This window comes from Schistocerca serialis, chromosome 3, assembly GCF_023864345.2.
Source record: "Schistocerca serialis cubense isolate TAMUIC-IGC-003099 chromosome 3, iqSchSeri2.2, whole genome shotgun sequence".
NCBI lineage: Eukaryota > Metazoa > Arthropoda > Insecta > Orthoptera > Acrididae > Schistocerca > Schistocerca serialis.
In genome coordinates, this window is record NC_064640.1 from 378,897,813 (window position 1) to 378,922,305 (window position 24,493).

Sequence of the window (24,493 nt, forward strand, 5' to 3'; positions counted from 1 at the left end):
TTCTGGAAAGGCTGGATGTCGGGGGGTGGGGGGGTGTACCAAACTGCACATAATTGTAATAGCCCTTTTTTTGGACACAGAAATTTTCTTTATCAAGGCTGAATTCCCCTAGAATATAATTCCATAACACACAATGGTGTGAAAATGTACAAAGTATATGAACTTATTAGTATTTAAGTCTCCAGTTGAAGAGATCACTCTGATAGCATATGTAGCTAAGCTCAGTATTTTTTAGGGTTGGATATGAGAGGACCAGTTCATTTTACTTTCAATATGCACTCCATGGAATTTACACATCCATTCTTTGTGTTGACTGATTTCCATATAATACAATTATTTCTCTCTCATTTTTAGTTTTTGTACAGAACTGAATAAAACTGGTCTTACTTGAATTTAGTGGAAGACTGTTTGCACTGAACCACTTCAAAGAGCAGGTTGTTTGTAGACTCCTTAAAACAGTCATCTGATAGTTCATTATTGGAAATGGTTGAATAATCAGCAAATAAAGTAAATTTATAAGGCAGGCTTTCACACAAAGGTAGGCCATGTATAAAGATAAAAACAACAGTGACCTTAGAACTGAGGCTTGAGGCACACCACAACTGGTAGGAGTCTATTCAGATTGAGCACAGGTATCCCACACCCAATGTGAGCTATTTAAAATTACCTTTTGTTTTCTGTCCTGAAGATATGATTTTAGCCAATTACCTGCAATACCCCTTATTCCAATTACTTTGGGTTTTTTTCTGCATGAGAATATGGTGACTGACATAAGCTTTTGGAAAGTCATAGAAGACACTAGTTGCTATCATTTTTTCTTTAACCCTTTGTGTCACAGTGGTTTCACTGCAAAACCACTTTTTGCTGCATTGTATCCCTTTGCGGCATAGGTGACTCACTGAAACCACCGTCTCATCCTTGTTTGTGGTGCACTCTAGCGGATTTTCAATGAACTGACTCAAAAAATCTTGAGAGAGCAACGGTGCGAGCGGGAACCAGCATTCAGCGCATGTTTTTCTTGCAAGTGCGACATATTGTTATTCAGACACGTTGTTTTGTGTTATTCAGATGCTGTACTTCATTCAATGTATGTAAAATTTTTATACACACTACGACATATGGTCTAGATTGAAAATATGCCTAAAGTTTGAATATACCACATTATTTGAAACAATGAGAAGCACAAATGTTGGTGGTTTCACTGTGAAACCACTATGCTAATATGATACCTTTACCATACAAAACTTCTATTCTTATATACAGTAAGTTATTTAACTTTTACCTCTATTTAGATAGATAAAAGATACACCTTGGCGAAATTAGCTGAGGCTATTGTCTACAACCTACTTTTTGAGGATATTCCAAGCGATTTGTCAGAACTGTCAGAATCTGAAGAGGATGAAGATGGTAATCTGGAGGGTATTACTCAAGCCCTTGGACAGGAAGCACTCCTGCCCCTCCCCCCCACGTTCCTTCCTTCTTTAGCAGTTGAGAAAGAAGTTTCTGAAGCTCCAGCTGATGTCAGTGAAATTCTTCCTTCCACCCAAGACTTTACAGAAACAAAGTGGGCATGTGAGTTCGGTGATTATGATCATGTAAATTTTGTGGACGAAACTGGGTCTTCACCCAATTTCGATAACCTTTCTTCCCCAGTTGACTTTTTCCTTGAATTTTTAATGAATCAGACATTGGAGGAAATAATGTATCAGACAGATTTATATGCTATGCAAAAGGGTGGTGGCATCAATCCCCACCCAACAAATATAGATGAGATGAAAGTGTTTTAGGTATTAATTTACTTATGGGTGTAAAAGCACAACCTAGTTTTAGGGATTACTGGTCATCTTTCCCAGCATTGTGGGAAGAATACATTGCCCAAAGAATGCCATTGAATAGATTTGTGTGGCTCCTTTCTAATTTACATGTAAATGACAATGAAAAACAACCACAGAGGGATCAGCAGATTATGACAAACTATATAAGCTATGACCATTGCTAAATTCTCTCCTCACAACCTAAAAAAATTGTTACAATCCATCTAAGAAACAAAGCATTGACGAGTCAATGATTAAGTTCAAAGGGCAATCGTTTATGAAAATGTATATCCCACAGAAACCCATAAAAAGGGCTTACAAAGTGTGGGCAAGGGCAGACGAAACAGGGTATATTTGTGAGTTTCAAATCTACACAGGGAAAAATGTAACCCAGGTAGAAAAGAACCTAGGTGGGAGAGTAGTTACTCATTTGACGAAATCACCGGTAGGTCAGGGTTATGAAATCTACATAGGCAACTATTTTACATCAGTACCATTGTTCAAAAACCTTCTATTAGATAAAATATATGCCTGTGGCACAATTAAAAGTGTCAGGAAATATTTGCCAAAATATTTTAAATCTGATAAATGTTATACTTGTGGGGAATCAGAGAGGAGGAACTGGGAGGGAGTAACCTGCACTACATGGATGGACAAAAGACCTGTACTTTTTCTCTCAAACTTCCATAATCCAAACCAGGAAGCCACAGTGAACCGAAGAAAAAAAGATGGCTCTCAGGAAGCAATAAAATGTCACAAAAGTCATATGTGACTATAATATTTCAATGAGTTATGTTTGACAAAGCAGATGTGCTCAAATCAACTTATGAATTAGACAGGAAAAGCAAGAGGTGATGGCACAGAATATTTTTCCACTGAAATTTAAAGATTTTAAGATACTAATGGTTGAGGGTCTCTTTGTGCAAGGCAGCATTTCTCCTGGCAGGAAAAGGAAAGCAATTTCCCGGCCATAAAGACATTTAGAATGAAAGTCTCTGTGGACAAAAGACAATCCAGTGAACCACATATTCCTGTTCATAGCAAATCGAAATGCTGTGCAAATTGTAGTTCAAAAAAGGAGCCTTATAGGACCAGATGGTCATGCAAAGTATGTGATGTCAGATTGTGCCTAACAGATAAAAAAAAACTGTTTTTTGGAGTATCATGAAAAGTAGAAAACAAGTTTTGTATGTAATGTACTTTGAAATTTTGCATTAAACAAACAAAAAAAAAAAAAAAACAAAAAAAAAAAAAAAAAAAAAAATGGGACATCAGTTTATGAAAAATATGTATGAAAGAAAAAGCAACATTAGTGTAACAAAATATTGAAAATTAAAAATTAGTGAATTTTTGAAAGACATTGAACAACCCCTTGCATCCAGTGGTTTCATAGTGAAACCACCTAAGTATATTTTTTTTATAAAAATTGAAAAAAAAATTAAAAATTTGTAGTGTGCTCCTGTAATGTAATAAAGAAGGATAAGATCAAATTTCAGTGCATATCGAGTCCAAAAGTATTTGTGTGACTCAAAGGGTTAAAGACTCAGGGACTTTATCTGCAATTGAAAATACTGCTTCATCTGTTTAACTGCCCTTACGAAAGTGAAATAGGCTCCTGCTGCTAACTGTTCCTCGTGAGTTGGTAAGTAATTCTACCATGCATTAGTTTTTCTAAAATTTTAGAGAAAACTGTTAATAATGAAACAGGGCGGTAGTCATTGAGCTCAGTTTATCACCCTTCTTCTTTAAGGGCTTGGCAGTGGAATACTTGAGTCTGTCAGGAACAATGCCTTGTTGAACTGAGGCATTAAAAATATGGCACAGAATATGAGGTGTGGCTATAAAATATGTGACTACTGCATAAAAATTTATTTCAAAAACATAAATATTTAGTTATGGTCACCATCAATATAATTCCCTCCTCTGTTCCTACAATACTCCATGCAAATTTTCCATTGATGGAAACAATGCTGGAAGTATGAAGCATGCCACTTTTTCTTTCACTTCTTCAATTTACTGAAATTTTGTTCTTTTTAATACAGATTTTACATGGGGGAATTGATAAAAATCACATGGTACTGAGTCAGGTGAATAAGGTGGATGGTCCAACACTCGGATGCTGTACTTTGCTAGAAACCTATTAACAGACAATGCAGTATGAGCCAGTGCATCATCTTGATGCAAATCCGTAACTTTTTCTTCCACAATTTGGGTCTTTCTATCTTCTTTCCTCATGGAATTGAGAAAGAACCTCAAAGTAGTAATGTTGATTAACAGTTTGAACTTCAGGAACCCATTGAAGATACACAATTCCACGAATATCGATAAAAAAAATTATCATCACTGCTTTGAATCTTGATTTGCTCTTTTGAGGTTTTTTTACTCTCAGTGGAGTTTGGTCCTTGGAACACACGGATTGGCACTTAGTTTCTGTATGGTAAGCGAAAAATCAATATCTGGCATGTCATCACCTCTTTCCAAGAAATTAGCATCATTTTCAATGGTATTCAAAGTTTTAGTATAAACATTTTCATGAGCTTCTTTTTATTTGATCACGAGAATTTTCGGTACCAGTTATGACGTAGATCAATGTGTAAACTCTGGCTACCCATTCTGTTGGAAATTTCAAGCTTAGTGCTGTTCTGGCAAGCTGAGCAATGCAGGTTGCTTCTGATCGCAACTTGTGCACAATTAATATTGTTTGAGATATGCACTTCTTTCATCTTGCTGGCTTCTTTTATCTTTGACAAAGCCTCTTCAAGTTTCTCTATGTATCTCAATCACACAGGCTTGTAGCAATGGTTGACTGTTACCTAGGGAAGAAAGCTACTGTTCCTAGCTACTATAGTGTTGACATAAGTTTAAATCTGTTGTGTACATAGTTCCGCATAGTCAGCGTGTACACAACTTTCCCACTAGAGCGCGCCCCGCTAAGCGCAACAGCGCAAGCACAGCGCTCGTCTGTCTCCGCACTACGAGATGGCGCTGTCTTAGAGATGGACCAAATCCTACTTCTGCCGATCCACGTATTAATATGTAACGCAACCAATGAGACGCTGCTAACGTAGAACCTTTTCTCCTCACGGATCACACTCGCGCAGTGATACCGGAACACTTGAGGTATTATAACAAGTGTACAGACCTCCGATTAGTCAGTCTGCATTTGTCTGTACCAGTCTATTGTCAAGTTTCAGTCTGCACCTAATAAGATTACCATATTCCTGTACATGGCCATGAAGATAAATGAATAGACACTTTGTCAAGTATCAGAGATATGTGAGAACAAGATTAACGTACCAAGACCAAAGGAACTTCAGATTGTCAGTTGTAAACAGCATCCAGAATCAAGTTACGTAATATCTATGATCTTTATTATTTTAATAAATGTGTGTGAAAATTAATCAAGTTCTGTTTAAAGTTGGTCACCGTCAATCTGCTACTCTAAGCATGCAAGTGGCATTTCTATCGTCTGACCTAACGGCAGGAGATAAACACGCCACAATAAGACCACGAGACATATTGCTGACACTCGCCTACTTCGTTAGAGCGACAAGTCAAATAATCTGATGGTGTGTGTACCGAAGGTCTTACAGTACGCACACCACAAAATCCATTTGAAACATGTCTCAGCATGTTATACTGAGAGTTCTAAATATCACAGTGCATAAAGGAAAAATCTGATTTATTGTAATACTAGTTTATTTTTATTAGTGAGACATGGAATCTGACACCTTAGGATGAGTGTTTATACAAAGTTAACAAATATTTCTTATGTACAGAAATTGGTAATTTGTCAGTGATGTTCCATCTGTTAACTGCTTGGTGATTCAGACAACTATGAGAATATATGTTTTTGATAAACATTATTCAAAATGCACTGAAAAGTGGTTTGAGAGATTTGTTGCAGATTAAATGCAATAGCAAGCCATAATATCATAAAATGTATTAACCGGCTTCTAATCAACAAAGAAGCAAGGAATCATTTGTAATAATAAACATTATTTTTCTTTCCCCTTTATTAATTAAGTGGTGAATGAATCAACTTTGTCATTTTAAAAGGAATGATCTGAGCATTTGTGATAAGAAATTTAAGAAAACCGTAGAAGTTGAAGTCTTCCAGTAAAATGAACTATATGGCTGGGAGCTTTCTTGTGTGTGTGTGTGTGTGTGTGTGTGTGTGTGTGTGTGTGAGAGAGAGAGAGAGAGAGAGAGAGAGAGAGAGAGAGAGAGAGAGAGAGAGAGAGAGAGGGAGAGAGAGAATCCTCCAGCAAAGTCATCAATGGACGAGTTACTGCTCTTCTGGCTCTTGTCAGGTATTTGAACCTGGAGTTGATACTACTCAGCCAAGTAGCTCATCAATTGACATCCCACAAAGGAAAAATCCTTGGTAATAAAAGGAGTAGGACCCAGGTTCTCTGCATGGCACTCAGCAATGCTGACTGCTCAGCTAGGGAAGCATACACCATAATGTATACCGTGAGTTAATACCAACAAGTTGAGTCGAGATGACAAACCTACAACTCTACACTATGTCATTTATATAATGAAAAATATAAGAGCAGAAATAGGAATACAGCAGATACTGTCTGCCTGAAAATTTTACAAAATTCAATTAATTACTGCTGGTCCCAAACAGCTTCTTTGTAGTGGCATAATGTGCTCAAAGACTGATAAAATAGGATACAATCGATAACCACTAGATTTATCTAGAACAACCTGATTAATTTTAAATCTTAAAAGTTTATCACAAGGCAAAAACAGTATAACTAATCACCTTCCGCAAAAGCTCAAATTACTGTTATCTACATGTATTGGTTGAACAGTCATAGCCTCACTGATCATCAGTATAAGTTGATGTCACTATCTGTTACTCAAAGTGTGTTTTTTTCGTATGTGAATTAATGCAGTAAATAAAAACAACAGCATCATAAAATTCTGAAAATCCAGTGTTTTAAAATCATGTGTATATATTTGGGAAAAGTGAAAAATTGCAGACAATAAAGTCATGAAAAGCGACGAGCAAACAGATTGACGCTACTTGACATGTACAAAGTTGTAAACATAAAAATGAATGTATCAAAGAAATGTATTAAGGTGAAAGCAAAAACTCTGCATTCCTTCAGAAAATTAGCAAAGAAATGGGTTACAAGCATTACTTGGAACACACGAAAAGTAGCATGATTATCTTCAAAACAATATGATCCTGGAGCTAACTGCCACAAACTCTGTTTAGTATGTGCAGAAGGTGTGAAAACACTGTTAATAAACATAGTAGACACCAGTACTTCACAGGCTGACAATGGCTCAGTAACAACTGGGAACAGGATCCTGTGAGAGGAACGAACTCTTCATGTGAATTGGTCTATGGGAAGCAGAGAATCTGAACCCAAGTATATATGCATATGGCAATATACTTGGCACACAGCTGGTGTGGGTGCACACGACAGCACTTGGCACAATTTGCAATGCGAGGTCCGTGACAGTTCAACTCTGCATGACCACCAACCTGCTCTGCTTACCGTTGTTCTTAAGTAAACACTTTTGTCAATGGGTCAGCCCATACAACATAATATATGCACCCTCCAAGGCAGGTTTCAACTACTCCACTGTCCTACCAACACTAGCTCATCTGCCTTCAACATGGTTGCTAATGCCTGTACGCCCCAACCCCCCACCCCTCCCCCTTGGGAAAAGTTCTGGGGATGCCAATGACCACAATATATGATCAGAGCTGTTCGAATAATTCATGCATCCCTACAGGATATTCATCTTAAGTATTAACGCATTGCTGCTTGTCAATCTTCTGTATTGCAGACTGGAGTGCCATTACAACATGTTTTTAGAGATTTCAAAGCCTCAGTATTTGTCGAAGTGATTTTTCAATACATATTTATTTAAGATGCAAAGGAATTACCAACATTGGCTGCAAGTGGGCATTGATATAAATCAATGGAGAAAGTATGAAATTTGTGCCGAACTGTGATTCGAACCCATGCCTCCTGCTTACTAGGAAGATGCTGTGATGACTAAGCCATCTGCACACAGTGGTCATTGCAACTGTACAGACTACCCAAGCACACCTCCTGTCAGACCAAATTCTCAACTGATCTACACACTTCTAATTACACACCACTAATGTAGTGCCCTTGCCCATTACTCTCATTATTTGTGGTATTTCGCCCATTCCCATAAGAGTTCGAGCCTGGTGTGTATCCGCACTGGAGAGGTCATTGGTCGTCCTCGCCTGAATTATATATGTGTTATGTTTGTTCTTTCAGACATTTCCAAAAGAACAGACATCACATATAGACATATATTTGCATTTTACATGGATCATAATTGTGACCTCTTGCTACGGTGTGGCATGAGTCCCTTTTAATTCAGAAATTATACTTTCGAAGAGAAGGTGGAGGAGGAGGAGGAGGAGGATGATGATTCATATCCAATAGCCCATGAGCATGTGCCATGTGTTGCACAAAGTTTTGAATTCCTACAAGGTCTATATATTGTGGATACAAATTCATCTGAATCCAAAATTCAATTTTTTTCTTATTCACAGTTACATACTAACCTTTCGCAAGTGTTCTTCTGCAAGATGCATTATTTTCTGTGGTGCACCTGCACATTTAATTGGTGTTGATGGCTGAGTAAAAATCATATTACCTCCTTTGAATACCTTTAATTCTTCAAAGGTCTTTTGCACATACACAGGAGAATAAATAGTGCACACCCCACTTCCCTTGCAGTCAAGTGCATCTTTCAGTCCTTCAATCTACAAAACCAAAAGAAAAAATTCAGTACATATTTCAAGGGTGAAAGCAAATCATAAATGTAATAAATCTTGAATGACATCCTGTATATTACCTATGAAATGGAATACTACTGTGAATCAGTGAAACATTTTCTGGAACCCATTGATGCTTGTATAGCTATTTCTTACAAGAGCAACTGCGACGTCCCTCTGCTTCATGGGCTACATAATATTCCGATAATGTTTGGGCTTTTTCTCAGTGCTTTGCTAATGTTTCATAGTGTCTAAAATTATTAACAGTTTAGCTATACATTGATTATTACTGTAATGCTGTGACTCCCACAAATATCACAAATTCAGTAGAAAAAAACTAAAAGCAAAGTTAAGATTAATAATATTTTAATTAGTGTGTTGGTGGCTAGAGCCCTGAAACATAACAAGTTAATATTCATGAATTAACGTCTTATTCCATAGTAAAACTTTCATGACTGTTAACCTTCATGCCAGAGTGTCACTACGAGACCATAATTGTAAGTCAAGCTCTGTTTTCATAGCCCACAGAGTGGAAAATATGGAAAAAAAAAGGAAGCAAGCTTAAAGCTCCATTTTCCAGCAACAATTAAGTCATTAGAGTTAGTGCACAAGCTCACCCATTGTGGTCAGTCTTTTTATGGAAAATTTCAAGGAAAGAGCAATCCAGTCAGTGGAGTTGAATCCAATATGCTTTTGGTGATATATGGATGACACCTTTGTCATCTGGCCCCTTGGCACTGCGTCGCTAGATTCATTTTTGCAACACCTAAATTCTCGTCATTCAAACATCAAGTTCATGATTGAGATGGAGGAAAATGCTGAATTACCGTTCCTTGACATGTTGGTGCAGAGAAAAGACGATGGTAGCTTGGGTCACACTGTGTACCATAAACTTACACACACAGACTTAGGATGTTGGTCCACACAGCACGAGCCGTATCGAATTCTAACAGCTTGCCTGATGAGCTACGCCACCTCTGTACCATATTTTTAGAGAATGGATATTCTGAATAGGAAATTCATCGTCCCTTATTTTCGGCACATGTCAGAGAAAATGACAAGCTAGAAAAAAGTGATAAACAAAGGGGAAAGGTCTTTTTGCCATATGTCGGTGGAGTTTCTTCGAAAATAGGAAGATTATTGGAGAAACAAAGTTAAATGCGTCTTTTGTCCACCAACGAAACTCGAAGCTCTTTTAGGCTCAGTAAAAGATGATTTTGGTTTAAGAAGGCTTGGTGTCTATGAGGCTCCTTGTAACTGCAGGATGTCATGCATTGGATAAACTTGTTCCAACATAGAGGATAGGTGTGTCGAACATCAATGACACCCATGTCTGGACCAGCCAGAGAAATCTGCAGTGGCTGAGCATTGCCTCAGTACAAGACACTGTATGGAATACAAAACACTGAAATTCTGTCGTCATCATCTTTGTACTGGGACAGCATTATTAAAGAAGCAGTAGAAGTTCACAGCTTGACAGAGACATAGGATACCAACTTAGCACAGCACGGGATCCAGCACTGGCCATGTTAAAATCACAGTGAACACAAAAAAAACGGTGGGTCATATGAGGGATGCTGACTCATTTATCATCGAGCGACAGGTGGTGTAGTTGTCCCTCTCACTATCAGTCTGCATATCTGTGCTATTGGTCTCCAAAATTTGATGTGTTCATGGCTGCACAGTTTCTTCTCTGATTGTCATAAATAGGAGGCTTCGGTCACAGCCTGAGCAGGATGTTCGTCGCACCTGAAGGTATGGGTCAGTTGCACTGATGAAATATTGTGGAATTTTTGACGACGACATCTGACGTCTCACCTGAGAACCATATTTACAACAAGGAACAAGTTGCAGCCCTTTCACAAAAGTGGTAGGTGGGAAGTCTGGCAAACAGTGGATCGAATTATGAAGCGTGCTGAGATATCTCGACTGGTAGAGGACTATCCCTGAAAAGTAGAGCTTGGGATTAATTTTCTAGCCTGTCTTTCAATTCTCACTGGCACAACGGTTTAAAATATGATAACAATTGTGTTTTTTGGGTTACAAGTTCATAATTCAAAAAACTGTGTCAGTAAATTCCCTAAGTAGTGAACAATGAAACATTCCATTTCTATAATTCTGTTATAATGTCTACCCACCTTGTCATAATTTGGCCTTATGCCAACTGCTACCACCATGAAATCATAAGATATTTCATCTCCTTGTGCAGTACGCACACAATCTTTGTCAGGATGAAATGACTCAACACTGTCTTGAGCCCATGTTACATTTTTAGGAACTGCTTCATTCATAGGTCTTACACACTGCTTGAAATTTTTCAGGCCGCCTCCAATGAGAGTGAACATGGGTTGGTAATAATGCTCCTGCAACAAACATCAACATTTGTTCACCTGAATGAGAACAGTTAGCAGCACTGATGATGATAAGTACAGGGATTCAAATAGTAAAACATTCTCTGTAACTCTTCATGTATCCCTAAAACAATTTTCCTATATACAGTATCACCTTTTAAATTTGTGAAAGAATGGTAAGGTTGTTATTTTGTATGCATGTAAAAAAAAGGGGGGGGCATGGGTTTGATTCTTGGCACTGTAAGGGATTTTTCCTTGGTGGAAGGACTGTAGCAGGGTGCATGAAAATTCCAACTGAGATGTAGTGGCTCCATGGTTAAGAAAACCAACCAGGAGAGTGGTGTGCTGATCTCATGTCCTTCCGTACTGCACCCACTGACAGCATCAGCAGCAGATGCCATGGTGGTCGGTCGGCTCCGACTGACTCATCTGTGTCAAAATATGGAGCTTTGCTTTGCAGAAATAGGACACACAATATCAACTACCATATACTTGTTAAGATGATATGCTAAGTGTACAATTGATAGTTCTACTTTGCTATGGTAATAATGCTCTTCACAAATGATAACTTGGACAGCTGAAATTAAGTGGATTCGACAAGTACAATAATTCGCTTATGTGGTTTACCTGAAACCTGTTCATAAACTACTTTACCAGTCAGTCATGCATTTACAAAGATAAATCAACATTACTGAGTTACTTAATATATTATTTTATTAACTCTCACTTTTATCCATTCATTCTCCCATGAATGCGAAACTTTTCTGAGCATCAAGGAAACTACAAGCACTACAATGAAGTTATATACTGGAGTGTCTCCTTCAGTTCTTTGAAGCTATTATATTTCTGAGTTCAGTTTCCCCTCCCCCTGTGGCTGTTTTGGATGAGTACCGACTCTTGTGGGCTAATAACTTCACAGAATACATACCATGCTCACAGAAATCATAGCAAACTTTAATAACAAATGTCTTACAAAATCCCATGCTTTTACAGCTGCCTGAAACTTGCAGTAAATTCATTAGTATACAAACTCTCCCAGTCAGACCTCAAAATGTTTTGGTCTGCCTTTACATTAGTCTCCACCTCTCAATGACTAAAGATATGCCAGGAATGACACATGGTTTGGATTCCCCATAAAACTGTAAGTCCCCTTTCCCTGTTGGATTATTGGGGCAGGTTAGGGGCATGCAAGTCACCAAAGTGGTGTCCAATTGAGAGGCTTGCACCAGATGGCTGAAGAGCCCTCTCAAGTGCATTCCAGCCAATCATACCAATTATTATTATTTCTTTCTTGTCTCAGACGTTATGTCTGGTTAAAAATGGAAGGTGACGCGGACCTTGATCAAGCGTGACTTCCTTTTAACTGTACGGTATATGTTACATTGCATTTAGGAACTTTTGGGTAATTGAACAAGTGTCAATAATTACAGATTTCTGTAGTTGTATATATAAGTTTGGATGTAGCTGTATTGCATTGATGTACTGGTGGATATTGTGTGGTATGACTCCTGTAGTTGATAGTATAATTGGTATACTGTCAACTTTATCCTGATGCCACATGTCCTTGACTTCCTCAGCCAGTTGGATGTATTTTTCAATTTTTTCTCCTGTTTTCTTTAGTATATTTGTTGTATTGGGTATGGATATTTCGATTAGTTGTGTTAATTTTTTCTTTTTATTGGTGAGTATGATGTCATGTTTGTTATGTGGTGTTGTTTTATCTGTTATAATGGTTCTGTTCCAGTATAATTTGTATTCATCGTTCTCCAGTACATTTTGTGGTGCATATTCGTATGTGGGAACATGTTGTTTTATAAGTTTATGTTGTAAGGCAAGCTGTTGATGTATTATTTTTGCTACATTGTCATGTCTTCTGGGGTATTCTGTATTTGCTAGTATTGTACATCCGCTTGTGATGTGATCTACTGTTTTTTCCATCGCTTCTATGCAGTCGCTGTGGTTATCCAATATGTAATCTTCTTGTTTAGTGTGTTTTCCCTTGACTATGCTATTTTTCTTACATTTGTCTGTTCCAAAAGCCATATTTATATCATCGCTGAATACTTCTGTTATCTTTAGTAATTGGTTGAGTTGTTGATTTGTTGCTACCAGTAGTTTTAGATCATCCATGTATAGCAAATGTGTGATTTTGTGTGGGTATGTTCCAGTAATATTGTATCCATAATTTGTATTATTTAGCATGTTGGATAGTGGGTTCAGAGCAAGGCAGAACCAGAAAGGACTTAATGAGTCTCTTTGGTATATTCCACGCTTAATCTGTATTGGCTATGATGTGATATTATTTGAATTTGTTTGGATATTAAGTGTGGTTTTCCAATTTTTCATTACTATGTTTAGGAACTGTATCAATTTAGGATCTACTTTGTATATTTCCAATATTTGTAGTAACCATGAGTGGGGTACACTATCAAAAGCTTTTTGGTAATCAATGTAAGCATAGTGTAGTGACCTTTGTTTAGTTTTAGCTCTGCATCTATTATCAGTTACTCTTTACATCCTCGTGCTCCTTTGCAACAGCCTTTTTGTTCTTCATTTATAATTTTGTTCTGTGTTGTATGTGTCATTAATTTCTGTGTAGTGACTGAAGTTAATATTTTGTATATTGTTGGTAGGCATGTTATGGAGCGATATTTAGCTGGGTTTGCTGTGTCTGCTTGATCTTTAGGTTTCAGATAAGTTATTCCATGTGTAAGTGTATCAGGGAATGTGTATGGGTCTGCAATGTAACTGTTAAATAATTTAGTTAGATGTGAATGTGTTGAGGTGAATTTCTTTAGCCAGAAATTTGCTATTTTATCTTTTCCAGGGGCTTTCCAATTGTGAGTAGAATTAATTGCTTGGGTGACTTCATGTTGCAAAATTATCACTTCAGGCATTTGTGGTATCATCTTGTATGTGTCTGTTTCTGCTTGTATCCACCGTGCATGCCTGTTATGTTGTACCGGGTTTGACCATATGTTGCTCCAGAAGTGTTACATGTCTGTTATGTTTGGTGGATTGTCTATTTTAATGTGTGTGTTATCTATTGTTTGGTAAAATTTCTTTTTGTTTGTGTTGAATGTTTGGTTTTGTTTCCTTCTATTTTCACTTTTTTTGTATCTTCTAAGTCGTTTGGCCAATGCTTGTAATTTCTGCTTCTTTTCATCTAATTGCTCTATCGCTGCTTGTTGTGAGATTTTACCTAACCTTTTTCGTTTTTTTTTTCTGACATTTCATTTCTTATAAATTGTGTTAGCTGTCCAATGTCTTTTCTCACTTTTTCTATTCTGATCTGTAGCCTGTGTTGCCATGCTGCTTTTGTGGGTTTCTTCTGTGTGTTGGTTGGTTCTGATCTCTGCCTAGTGTGTATATTTACCGTAGTGAGTCCTCCTATATAAACCAGTAGCTGTAACTCTTCCATAGTTGTATTTTCACTTATTTTGTTGTGCATGATTGTGTTGATAGTTTTTATTGTTGTTTCAACTTGTGGGTTATTTGGCGGTCTATGCAAGAATGGTGTAATGTCTGTATTTGTGTCTTTGTATTCTATATATGTCAGCTGAAATATTTCTTCTATATCTAACATGTGTGTCACTTCGTGTTCTATTTGTGCTTGTTCTGGTTATTATTATTATTATTATTATTATTATTATTATTCTTTCCTTTCTCAGACCTTAGGTCTGGTTCGGAATGAAAGTGACGCGGACCTTGATCAAGCGTCACTTCCTTTTAACTGTACGGTATATTTTACATTGCGTTTAGGAACTTTCGGGTAATTGAACATGTATCAATAATTACGGATTTCTGAAGTTGTATATATAAGTTTGGGTGTAGCTGTATTGCATTGATGTACTGGTGGATATTGCGTGGTATGACTCCTGTAGTTGAAAGTATAATTGGTATAATGTCAACTTTATCCTGATGCCACATGTCCTTGACTTCCTCAGCCAGTTGGATGTATTTTTCAATTTTTTCTCCTGTTTTCTTCTGTATATTTGCTGTATTGGGTATGGATATTTCAATTAGTTGTGTTAATTTCTTCTTTTTATTGGTGAGTATGATGTCAGGTTTGTTATGTGGCGTTGTTTTATCTGTTATAATGGTTCTGTTCCAGTATAATTTGTATTCATCATTCTCCAGTACATTTTGTGGTGTATACTTGTATGTAGGAACGTGTTGTTTTAAAAGTTTATGTTGTAAGGCAAGCTGTTGATGTATTATTTTTGCGACGTTGTCATGTCTTCTGGGGTATTCTGTATTTGCTAGTATTCAATTATTATTATTATTATTATTATTATTATTATTATTATTATTAGTTCCCCTAAGTTGGTAACTATCCTGCCAAATGTGGTCTCTTTCAGAATTTTCAGTTAACTAAATCTTATATGATAAAAGTAAACAAGTAAAAATTAAATGCAAGTAACTTCTGCTGTTCCTGTTCTCATACTAATTGAAAATGAAAGCGATTATGAAAATATTTTTCATCACTTCTTTGGGGGAAGTTTATGGTCATATCTTTCCTGTCAAGCACACACCAACAGGCTTTTCATATCTGGATTCAAACAGTTGATTTACTTATGTTCAAGATGATTAAATGACAACACACTGAAGTGAGGGTCCCGCTCCAGTTTCCAGCATTATCTGAAGACAACTAGGCCTTCACCACCATCTGTAACCTCTTAGGAAGGATGTAAAGAAGGAAGATTAGGGTTTAATGTACTGTTGACAATGACGTTATTAGAGATGGAGCACAAACTCTGATTGTTTCAAGGAGGATTGGTTGGTTTAGTGACCAAAAGGACCCAACTACCCGGTCATCTCTCCTAGGAACAGGCAAGTCAACAAAACTACACAGCAAAGAAGGGCCTAGTGTGTGACACCCAAGGAAAGAAAACCCCAAGGTCTACTGAAGGCCAACAAAGCCTAGAGAAAGGAACAAGGAAGTAGAAAAGGGGGGAAAGGAAGAAAGGCACGTGAGGTTCCCCATCTAGGGAGCAGCTGGAGGTCCTCAAAGACGGAAAACATGATAGGGGACATACACCAGCCCCTTACCAGAGGCACCCCAATTGACAATACCCAGAACAGACTAGTGACATGGACTGGGTGAGAGAAACAGAGGAAGAACGTCAAGTCAGACAGAACACATGAAAATGGGGAAGAAAAGCAAAAGAATAGGTAGGGCAAGGGAAAGGCCAGACCACTAAGCCCAGCCAGCCACTGCTTGGTCGACGCAGAGGAGGCAACAGGGCGTCCTGCCAATCCCTCAATGGGCTGACAAGTTTGAGTTTCCCTCCTTTAGAGAGAGAGTGATAAAAATGCTCTTCATGAATAAACCATAAAACCAGGTGAGCTGCTGAGACTTTGTCTGCTAACACCGAGGATAGTGAGTCAGGAAGATTAAGAGTCAACCACAGGACAGCTAGGTTAGGACAGTCCAGTAAAATGTGGACCACCATCAAAGGGGCACAACAAGAACAGTGGGGCAGATCCATGCAATGGAGGAGATGACCATGAGTCAGCCAAGTATGGTCAATGCAGAGTTGGCAAACAATGATGGAGTCCTTGCAAGAGCCTACATGAAGGACTTTCACAAATTTGTGGTCTCCTTTATTGCTCGTTGTTTGTTCAGTGAAGTCAGAATATGCCATTCCAAATTTTTAGAACTTGAAGGCATAATACTGATCAAAGGTATGGTTCCAGAATAGCAAACTCAAGAGGCAGTTTGCCAGTAGGCAATTTGGCCAGCCAGTCCGTGAGTTCATTCCCTGGGATCCCAACATGACCCCGGGTCCAGACAGACCACTGACTGTCCGCATTGTTTGAAGGCAAAAAGGGAATCCTGAATAGTCAGGATTAAGGGATGGCATGGGTAGCACTGGTCAAGATGTTGTTAACTGCTCAAAGAGTCACTGCATATGAGGGAGGACTCACCAGTGCAGGAACAGATATGTTAAAAAGCATGAGAGATGGCTACCAATGTTGCAGTGAAAACACAGCAGCCATTCAGCAAGGAGCAGAATTCATTAAATCCCGCATGAATGTAAGCAAAGCCAGTGTGACCAGCAACAATTGGGCCATCAGTGTAGACTACTTCTGAATCCTGAAATGTGTGGAGAATGGAGAAGAATTGGCAATGGAAGGCTTCAGGCTGAGCCGACTCATTCGGACCTTGTGATAGGTCAAGACAGAGCTGTAGATGAGGGATGCAACATGGAGGTGTATACAAGTGTGCCTGGAGAAGAGGCGGTAGAGGGGAAAGGTGGAGTTCTGAGAAAAGGGACCAGATGTGGATGGCAATCGTAGCCCCGGACCTGGACCGCCATTGCGTAAGGTGGATCTCTGTATCTGGAAAGAGGAGATGGTAGTTTGGGTGCTCTGGGGAGTAGCACATGCACAACATATAAGCAATCAACTATTGTTGGCGCATAGCCCACAATGGTGGGAACCCCTGCCTCTGCTAGGAGGCTGGATCACAGGACTAGTCTGAAAGGCAGCACAAGTTGCAACTAGTGCCCCACAATTGTGTACTGGGTCCAACATCTGTAACATCCAAGGTGATGCCAAGTCCTATGAGAGACACTCTTAACACAGATAGGACTGGACCGACGGCTTGTAGAGCCATAGCAGAGTAGAGTAGCCCTTGCCCCAATCAGTGTTGCTGAGGCATCAAAGAGCACTGAGATGTGACCACATATCTGCTTTAGTTGACGAAGATGGGGAAACTGTGTCAACCAGGCATCAAAGCCCAGTCCCAAAAAATGAGAGTTCACCACATTGAGGGACTGGCCATTAAGGTATAGGTTGAGATGGGGATGGACTGTGCGATGACAACTGAAACGCGTAACGAAGGTCTTGGCAGCTGATAACTGGAAGCCATGTGAGGGATACCAAGACTGTACTCTGTTTATTGTTCCCTGCAGTCTGTGTTCAGCAACACCCATCATGAATGAACGAAAACAAATGCAAAAGTCATCAGCATATTAAGAGGGAGACAACTTAAGTCCCACAGCTGCTGCTGCCAGACCACTGATAGACACCAAAAGAGAGGGACACTCAAAACAGAACTCTGTGGAACACCATTCTACTGCAGATCGAGCTGCTACTGGAGGTGCCAACGTGTACCTGAAAAGTGCGACACGAAATAAAATGGTTCAAATGGCTCTGAGCACTATGCGACTTAACTTCTGAGGTCATCAGTCGCCTAGAACTTAGAACTAATTAAACCTAACTAACCTAAGGACATCACACACATCCATGCCCGAGGCAGGATTCGAACCTGCGACCGTAGCGGTCACGCGGTTCCAGACTGAAGCGCCTTTAACCGCACGGCCACACCGGCCGGCTCACGAAATAAAGTTCCGGATAAAAATCCAGAGCGGGCCACCGAGGCCCCACTCATATAAGGTGGTGAGGATGTAGTGATGCCATGTGGTATTTATGCAGATTGAAGACGATTGCAACAAGGTCTTGACAACAGGCAAAAGTCATTCGGACAGCATACTGGGTGGCCTTGGTGAAAACCAGCCAGTGTTGAAGAGAACAGGTCCCAGGATTTGAGGACCCAATACAGCCTTTGATTCCCATTGCATTCAAGTAACTTGCAAAGAACATTGGTTAAACTGATCAGCCAGGCAGTTTACCCAACTTCAAAACTGGAATAATGACACTTTCTCGCCACTGGGAAGGGAATTCCCCCTCACTTAAGAGAAAGTTAAAAAGGGCAAGTTGTGGGATTGGTTAGCCACCAATAGATGTTTAAGCATTTTATTGTGCACCCAGTCCAGTTCTGGAGCCGTATCGGGACAGAGAGCAAGGGTGCTGGTGAATTTCCCATTTGCTAAATGGACCATTACAAGGCTCCAGGTGACAGGAAATGGAAGACACAGGGAATCGCTCCAGACAGTGTTTGAGAAGATGCAATGCAGGTTGATAGTGGACTGATGCTAAGGCCTGGGTGAACCACCAAGCAAAATGCTCCGCGGTCCGGGGTGGTGAGGATAACACCATTCAGTGAAATTCTTGGGGCACCTGTAGGATGACAATGGCCAGAAATGTGCCTAATCTTTGTCCATATGCGTGAAGAGGGAGTGTGCGGCCTTATGGTGGCAACATTTCATTCCTAACAAATCCTTTTCTGATGTTTAAGAAGATAGTGGACACAGACATGAAACTGTTTGAAGGCCAGGAAGTGGTTGTAAGATGGATGCCGTTTGTAGCACAGGAGGGCACAATGGTGGTCTTTAACAGCCACAGCAATTTCTGGGGTCCACTTTTTCCGGAAGGTTATCTCCCTGAAAAGCCTGGATGAAAGTGCTGGTATCAACACGATTGTCCTTAGGACCTCTCTGGGCTTGCTAGACAAAATGAATGCCCCACCATGCCAGTTGAGTCCCGAGTCCATCATCAGATTGAATGAGGTGGTCACTGTGGAAAATAATGCCCTGTGTCATATTAAAGGACTGCTGAGGATTAATACTCTCCACGATGTCATTTCTCTTAAGAGCTCGCAGGCACAAAGCGAAGCTGATTGACTGGCAGAAGAGGTTTTACTCATAAGGGAACCAGATTGCATATTACTAGGGGAGTCAACTTAACTATTCTTATCTTCAATGTGTTCTACAAATAAAGAGCTGTTTAGTAGTGGTGAAAGTTTCCCCATCTGTCTTGGAACAAACCAAGTACGAGGCAAGGGTTTTCGCCCAAGCCAGTGTTCTTGGCCCTCCTCCCAGGGGGTGGCCATCGAGGGAAAGGCTGAGGAAGCAAAAACAGGACGTGGTACCACCCACTCCAATCAGTGACTCACCCCGTGGGTGCTACCCAGCTGCAGCAAGGGCTGCCTGGCATGGTAATTGTTGCCAGGACTCCCGGTGCCCCAAAACGATGAGCAACCAATCTTAGGCAAACAGAAGTCAGTGACAGATCAGGCATCAGAAGTGTGATCCCTGTGTTGTTAGGGAACTCAGCCAGATGAGTGCATAACAGCCCCGCCACATGCACTGGCTGCTGTGCTGGTGAACTTTCTGGGGGGGGGGGGGGGGGGGGGGGCATGGGGGGTAATGCTTCCTCAAACGGCTCATGCTACTGAAACAATTTAGAAAACGAGGTCAAACCCCAAGGAGCTCCAGAAAAAACCGAAGAAAAATGGTGAGTGGAAACATGAGACAAGACTGTAAAGGAGTAGCAGAACCGAGGAAATAGCTGGGTCATCTAAAGGAAACAACAAGGAAGAAAGAGGGGGCAACAAGAGGGATGGGAGCTAGGATAGGAAAAGAGGGGACATGGGAAAGGGAATGCAGCCCAGGGGAGAAGAAAAGCTGTAATAGTGTGTGCGCCATACATGTAGCCACATAACACCTGTGGGCCTCCTGGAGGGGTCAAGGATGTGGAAGGAAATCAACCATGTCATTTCAAAGAATCCCAACATTGGCATGGAGTGATTTAGGGAAATTGAGGAAAACCTAAATTTGGATGATTGGACTCTAATTTGAACTGTCATTCTCCTGAATGCAAGAGCAGTAACCTCTTCAGCCACCTGACCTCATCCATAGTTTTTTCTAAAAAATGGCTTAATATTTCATATTTTCATTTTTTGACTACACAGAACAATTCGTTTCTGTCATTTCAACTTTCTTGTCATCAGACATATTAGATACATGAAATGTTGGTTTGTCCATGAATCACTAGATGGAAAGAAATGTCCTCCTGTATTCTGCAGTATTAAATCCAAAATTTTTATTATTAGTATGCAGTGACTACAGTTTGTATGGTCTCCAGTAGCTTGCCATATTACCACTGTTCAGTAAATAAAAAAGGGTCAGTTCAGACAAAGAGGAAGTCACTAAATGTTGAGAACCAATTACCCTTTTGATCCAAGTCTTAATACAGATAAGTGTCAATAAATATCTGCTGCTGTCTGAAACAATTCTCCATCGGCCTGAGTTATAATAATAATAATAATAATAATAATAATAATAACAATAATAACATAGTAATGAAAAATTGGAAAACCACACTTAATATCCAAACAAATTCAAATAATATCACATCACAGCCAACACAGATTAAGCGTGGAATATACCAAGGAGACTCATTAAGTCCTTTCTGGTTCTGCCTTGCTCTGAACCCACTATCCAACATGCTAAATAATACAAATTATGGATACAATATTACTGGAACATACCCACACAAAATCACATATTTGCTATACATGGATGATCTAAAACTACTGGCAGCAACAAATCAACAACTCAACCAATTACTAAAGATAACATAAGGATTCAGCAATGATATAAGTATGGCTTTTGGAACAGACAAATGTAAGAAAAATAGCATAGTCAAGGGAAAACACACTAAACAAGAAGATTACATATTGGATAACCACAGCGACTGCATAGAAGCGATGGAAAAAACGGATGCCTATAAATATCTAGGATACAGACAAAAAATAGGAATAGATAATACAAATATTAAAGAAGAACTAAAAGAAAAAATATAGACAAAGACTAACAAAAATACTGAAAACAGAACTGACAGCAAGAAACAAGACAAAAGCTATAAATACTTATGCCATACCAATATTGACCTACTCATTTGGAGTAGTGAAATGGAGTAACACAGACCTAGAAGCACTCAATACACTTACACGATCACAATACCACAAATATAGAATACATCACATACATTCAGCAACAGAAAGATTCACATTAAGCAGAAAGGAAGGAGGAAGGGGATTTATCGACATAAAAAACCTACATTATGGACAGGTAGACAATTTAAGAAAATTCTTTCTAGAACGAGCAGAAACTAGCAAAATACACAAGGCAATCACTCATATAAATACATCGGCTACACCACTGCAATTTCATAACCACTTCTACAACCCTTTAGATCACATAACATCAACAGATACGAAGAAAGTAAATTGGAAAAAGAAAACACTTCATGGCAAGCACCCGTATCATCTAACACAGCCACACCTCGATCAAGACGCATCCACCACATGGCTAAGAAAAGGCAATATATACAGTGAGACAGAAGGATTCATGATTGCAATACAGGATCAAACAATAAACACCAGGTATTACAGCAAGCATATTATTAAAGATCCCAATACCACAACGGATAAATGCAGACTTTGTAAACAACAAATAGAAACAGTAGATCACATCACAAGCAGATGTACAATACTAGCAAATACAGAATACCCCAGAAGACATGACAATGTCGCAAAAATAATACATCAACAGCTTGCCTTACAACATATACTTTTAAAACAACACGTTCCTACATACAAGTATACACCACAAAATGTACTGGAGAATGATGAATACAAATTATACTGGAACAGAACCATTATAACAGATAAAACAACGCCACATAACAAACCTGACATCATACTCACCAATAAAAAGAAAAAATTAACACAACTAATCGAAATATCCATACCCAATACAACAAATATACTAAAGAAAACAGGAGAAAAAATTGAAAAATACATCCAACTGGCTGAGGAAGTCAAAGACATGTGGCATCAGGATAAAGTTGACATCATACCAATTATACTATCAACTACAGGAGTCATACCACACAATATCCACCAGTACATCAATGCAATACAGCTATGTCCAGACTTGTATATACAACTACAGAAATCCGTAATTATTGATACATGTTCAATTACCCGAAAGTTCCTAAATGCAATATAACACATACCGTACAGTTAAAAGGAAGTGACGCTTGATCAAGGTCCGCGTCACTCCATTTTTAACCGGACTTAACGTCTGAGAAAGTGAAGGAAACAATAATAATAATAATAATAATAATAATAATAATAATAATAATAATAATAATGGCGTGTGACAAGGGCCTCCCGTCGGGTGCAAGTATTTCGATTTGACGCCACTTCGGCTACTTGTGCGTCAATGGGGATGAAATGATGATGATTAGGACAACACAATGCCCAGTCCCTGAGTGGAGAAAATCTCCAACCCAGCCGATAATCGAACCCGGGCCCTTAGGATTGACAGTCTGTCACGCTGACCACTCAGCTACCGGGGGCGGACAAAAAGTGTTAATAATAGTGTTCCTGTGTTTGGTCTAAACTATTAGTGCATTCCAACACTACCTTAATCAAAACCCTGCTGGCTCTGCAAAGTTACACTATGCAGAACTGTTTATACTTTCAAAAGGTATGCAGATGTTACCTACTTTGGCAGCATCAAGCAGTACAACACTATGTTTTGGCAGTAATCTGCCAAACATGGCAGCTGTTGCACAGCCCGCTGATCCTGCACCCACCACCAAGAGTTTACAACTGAAACACACATATAAACTTGTGTTGTATTTATCTTGTTTTAAGTGAAAATAACTGACCAGTAACACTAAACAGACTTGATTTACATGTTAAGTTACAAATTTTATTCATTGAATAATACACTGGTTTCCACTAGGTTAATTAAACAAATATCACACTAATATTTTGGCAAAAAGGTGAATTGAAAATAATGAAAAATAGCTAAAGAGTATTAGACATCACATCATATCAATAAAACGTTGAAATCACAGTCCCAAATAAAAATTTGTGTTTTGACATAAAATGTCTTTGAAATGTATGAAACTTGCATGCCATTTTCGTATAGCATGAGTAACAGACATTGTTATTACCCTGAGCAGAAATACAGTAGATAAAATGATGTATGCTGATTGTGCTGAAAAACTCCACAGGAAGTGAAAGGTACTTATCCCACAAATCCACTTGGCACACAGCAAGAACCTAGGCAAAAGGGCTGCAAGCAATAGCATGCCTCCCAAGAGCATCTCAAACAATTTTAGTTTTTCTGCACTGTCTGTATAATATTTGTGACATCCCACCCTGATGTGGAACATGTCAGTAAGGTCACAAATATCATACATTTTGTATGTGAAAACAAGGCTACATGCTGGTCATTTACATAACTGGATTTTTTGTTTGAATCTTAATCTAGAACAAACTTTAATAAATGTGAATCCTTGAAGCAATTTCTGTTCTTAGTGTTATACTTATGAATGCTATTATTATTTTCAAATAATGCCTAATAGTTCATAAGGCCAGTTTATAGTGCACCTAATTTCTTTAAACAGCTGCCTACATGAAGCATGAGAACAGACACCAGATATTATCATTATTGCTATGTAATACTTGGATACATGCCATGGCACCAGGCCGCCGGCACTCGTTCTTTGAATATTCGCCAACAGTATCTGCGTGGGCCGGCCACATGACTTGTACACACAGCACAGCATATGCTGTGCTGCCTACTGGAGCCTTCCTCCTTATAAGTGCAGTACAACAGGCACTTGCCCTTATATTGTGTTTATACTTATTGTCAGCAACTGCTTGTGTCAGTACCTGGATTGTTTCTACATTTGTTTCTGTATTCTCAACTTCTGTTTGCTTGTGTTTTGAAGAAGAATAAACTTTGGTTCATTGTGACAGTGCTATTTTTGTGTCTTACAGTATGAAAGAACTGGTGACGAGTGCGGTGTTCACTTTTGCATGCTCAGTC

At 39.0% G+C, this 24,493-nt stretch overlaps 1 protein-coding gene across 3 annotated transcripts in view; it reads right to left on the reverse strand.

Moving 5' to 3' along the window:
* The window catches only part of LOC126470210 (sulfide:quinone oxidoreductase, mitochondrial), an 89,224-nt gene that overhangs the window by 36,239 nt on the left and 28,492 nt on the right, over positions 1 to 24,493 (reverse strand). For 2 of the 3 annotated variants that reach the window (XM_050097889.1, XM_050097887.1), the window contains exons 2-4: positions 23,157 to 23,262; positions 10,737 to 10,961; positions 8,386 to 8,586 (exon numbers count right to left, since the gene is read on the reverse strand). In XM_050097889.1, the coding sequence (XP_049953846.1) occupies positions 8,386 to 8,586; positions 10,737 to 10,961; positions 23,157 to 23,262 (532 nt within the window). The remainder of the gene's footprint in view (positions 1 to 8,385; positions 8,587 to 10,736; positions 10,962 to 23,156; positions 23,263 to 24,493) is intronic. The other variant, XM_050097888.1, reaches the window with a different exon arrangement.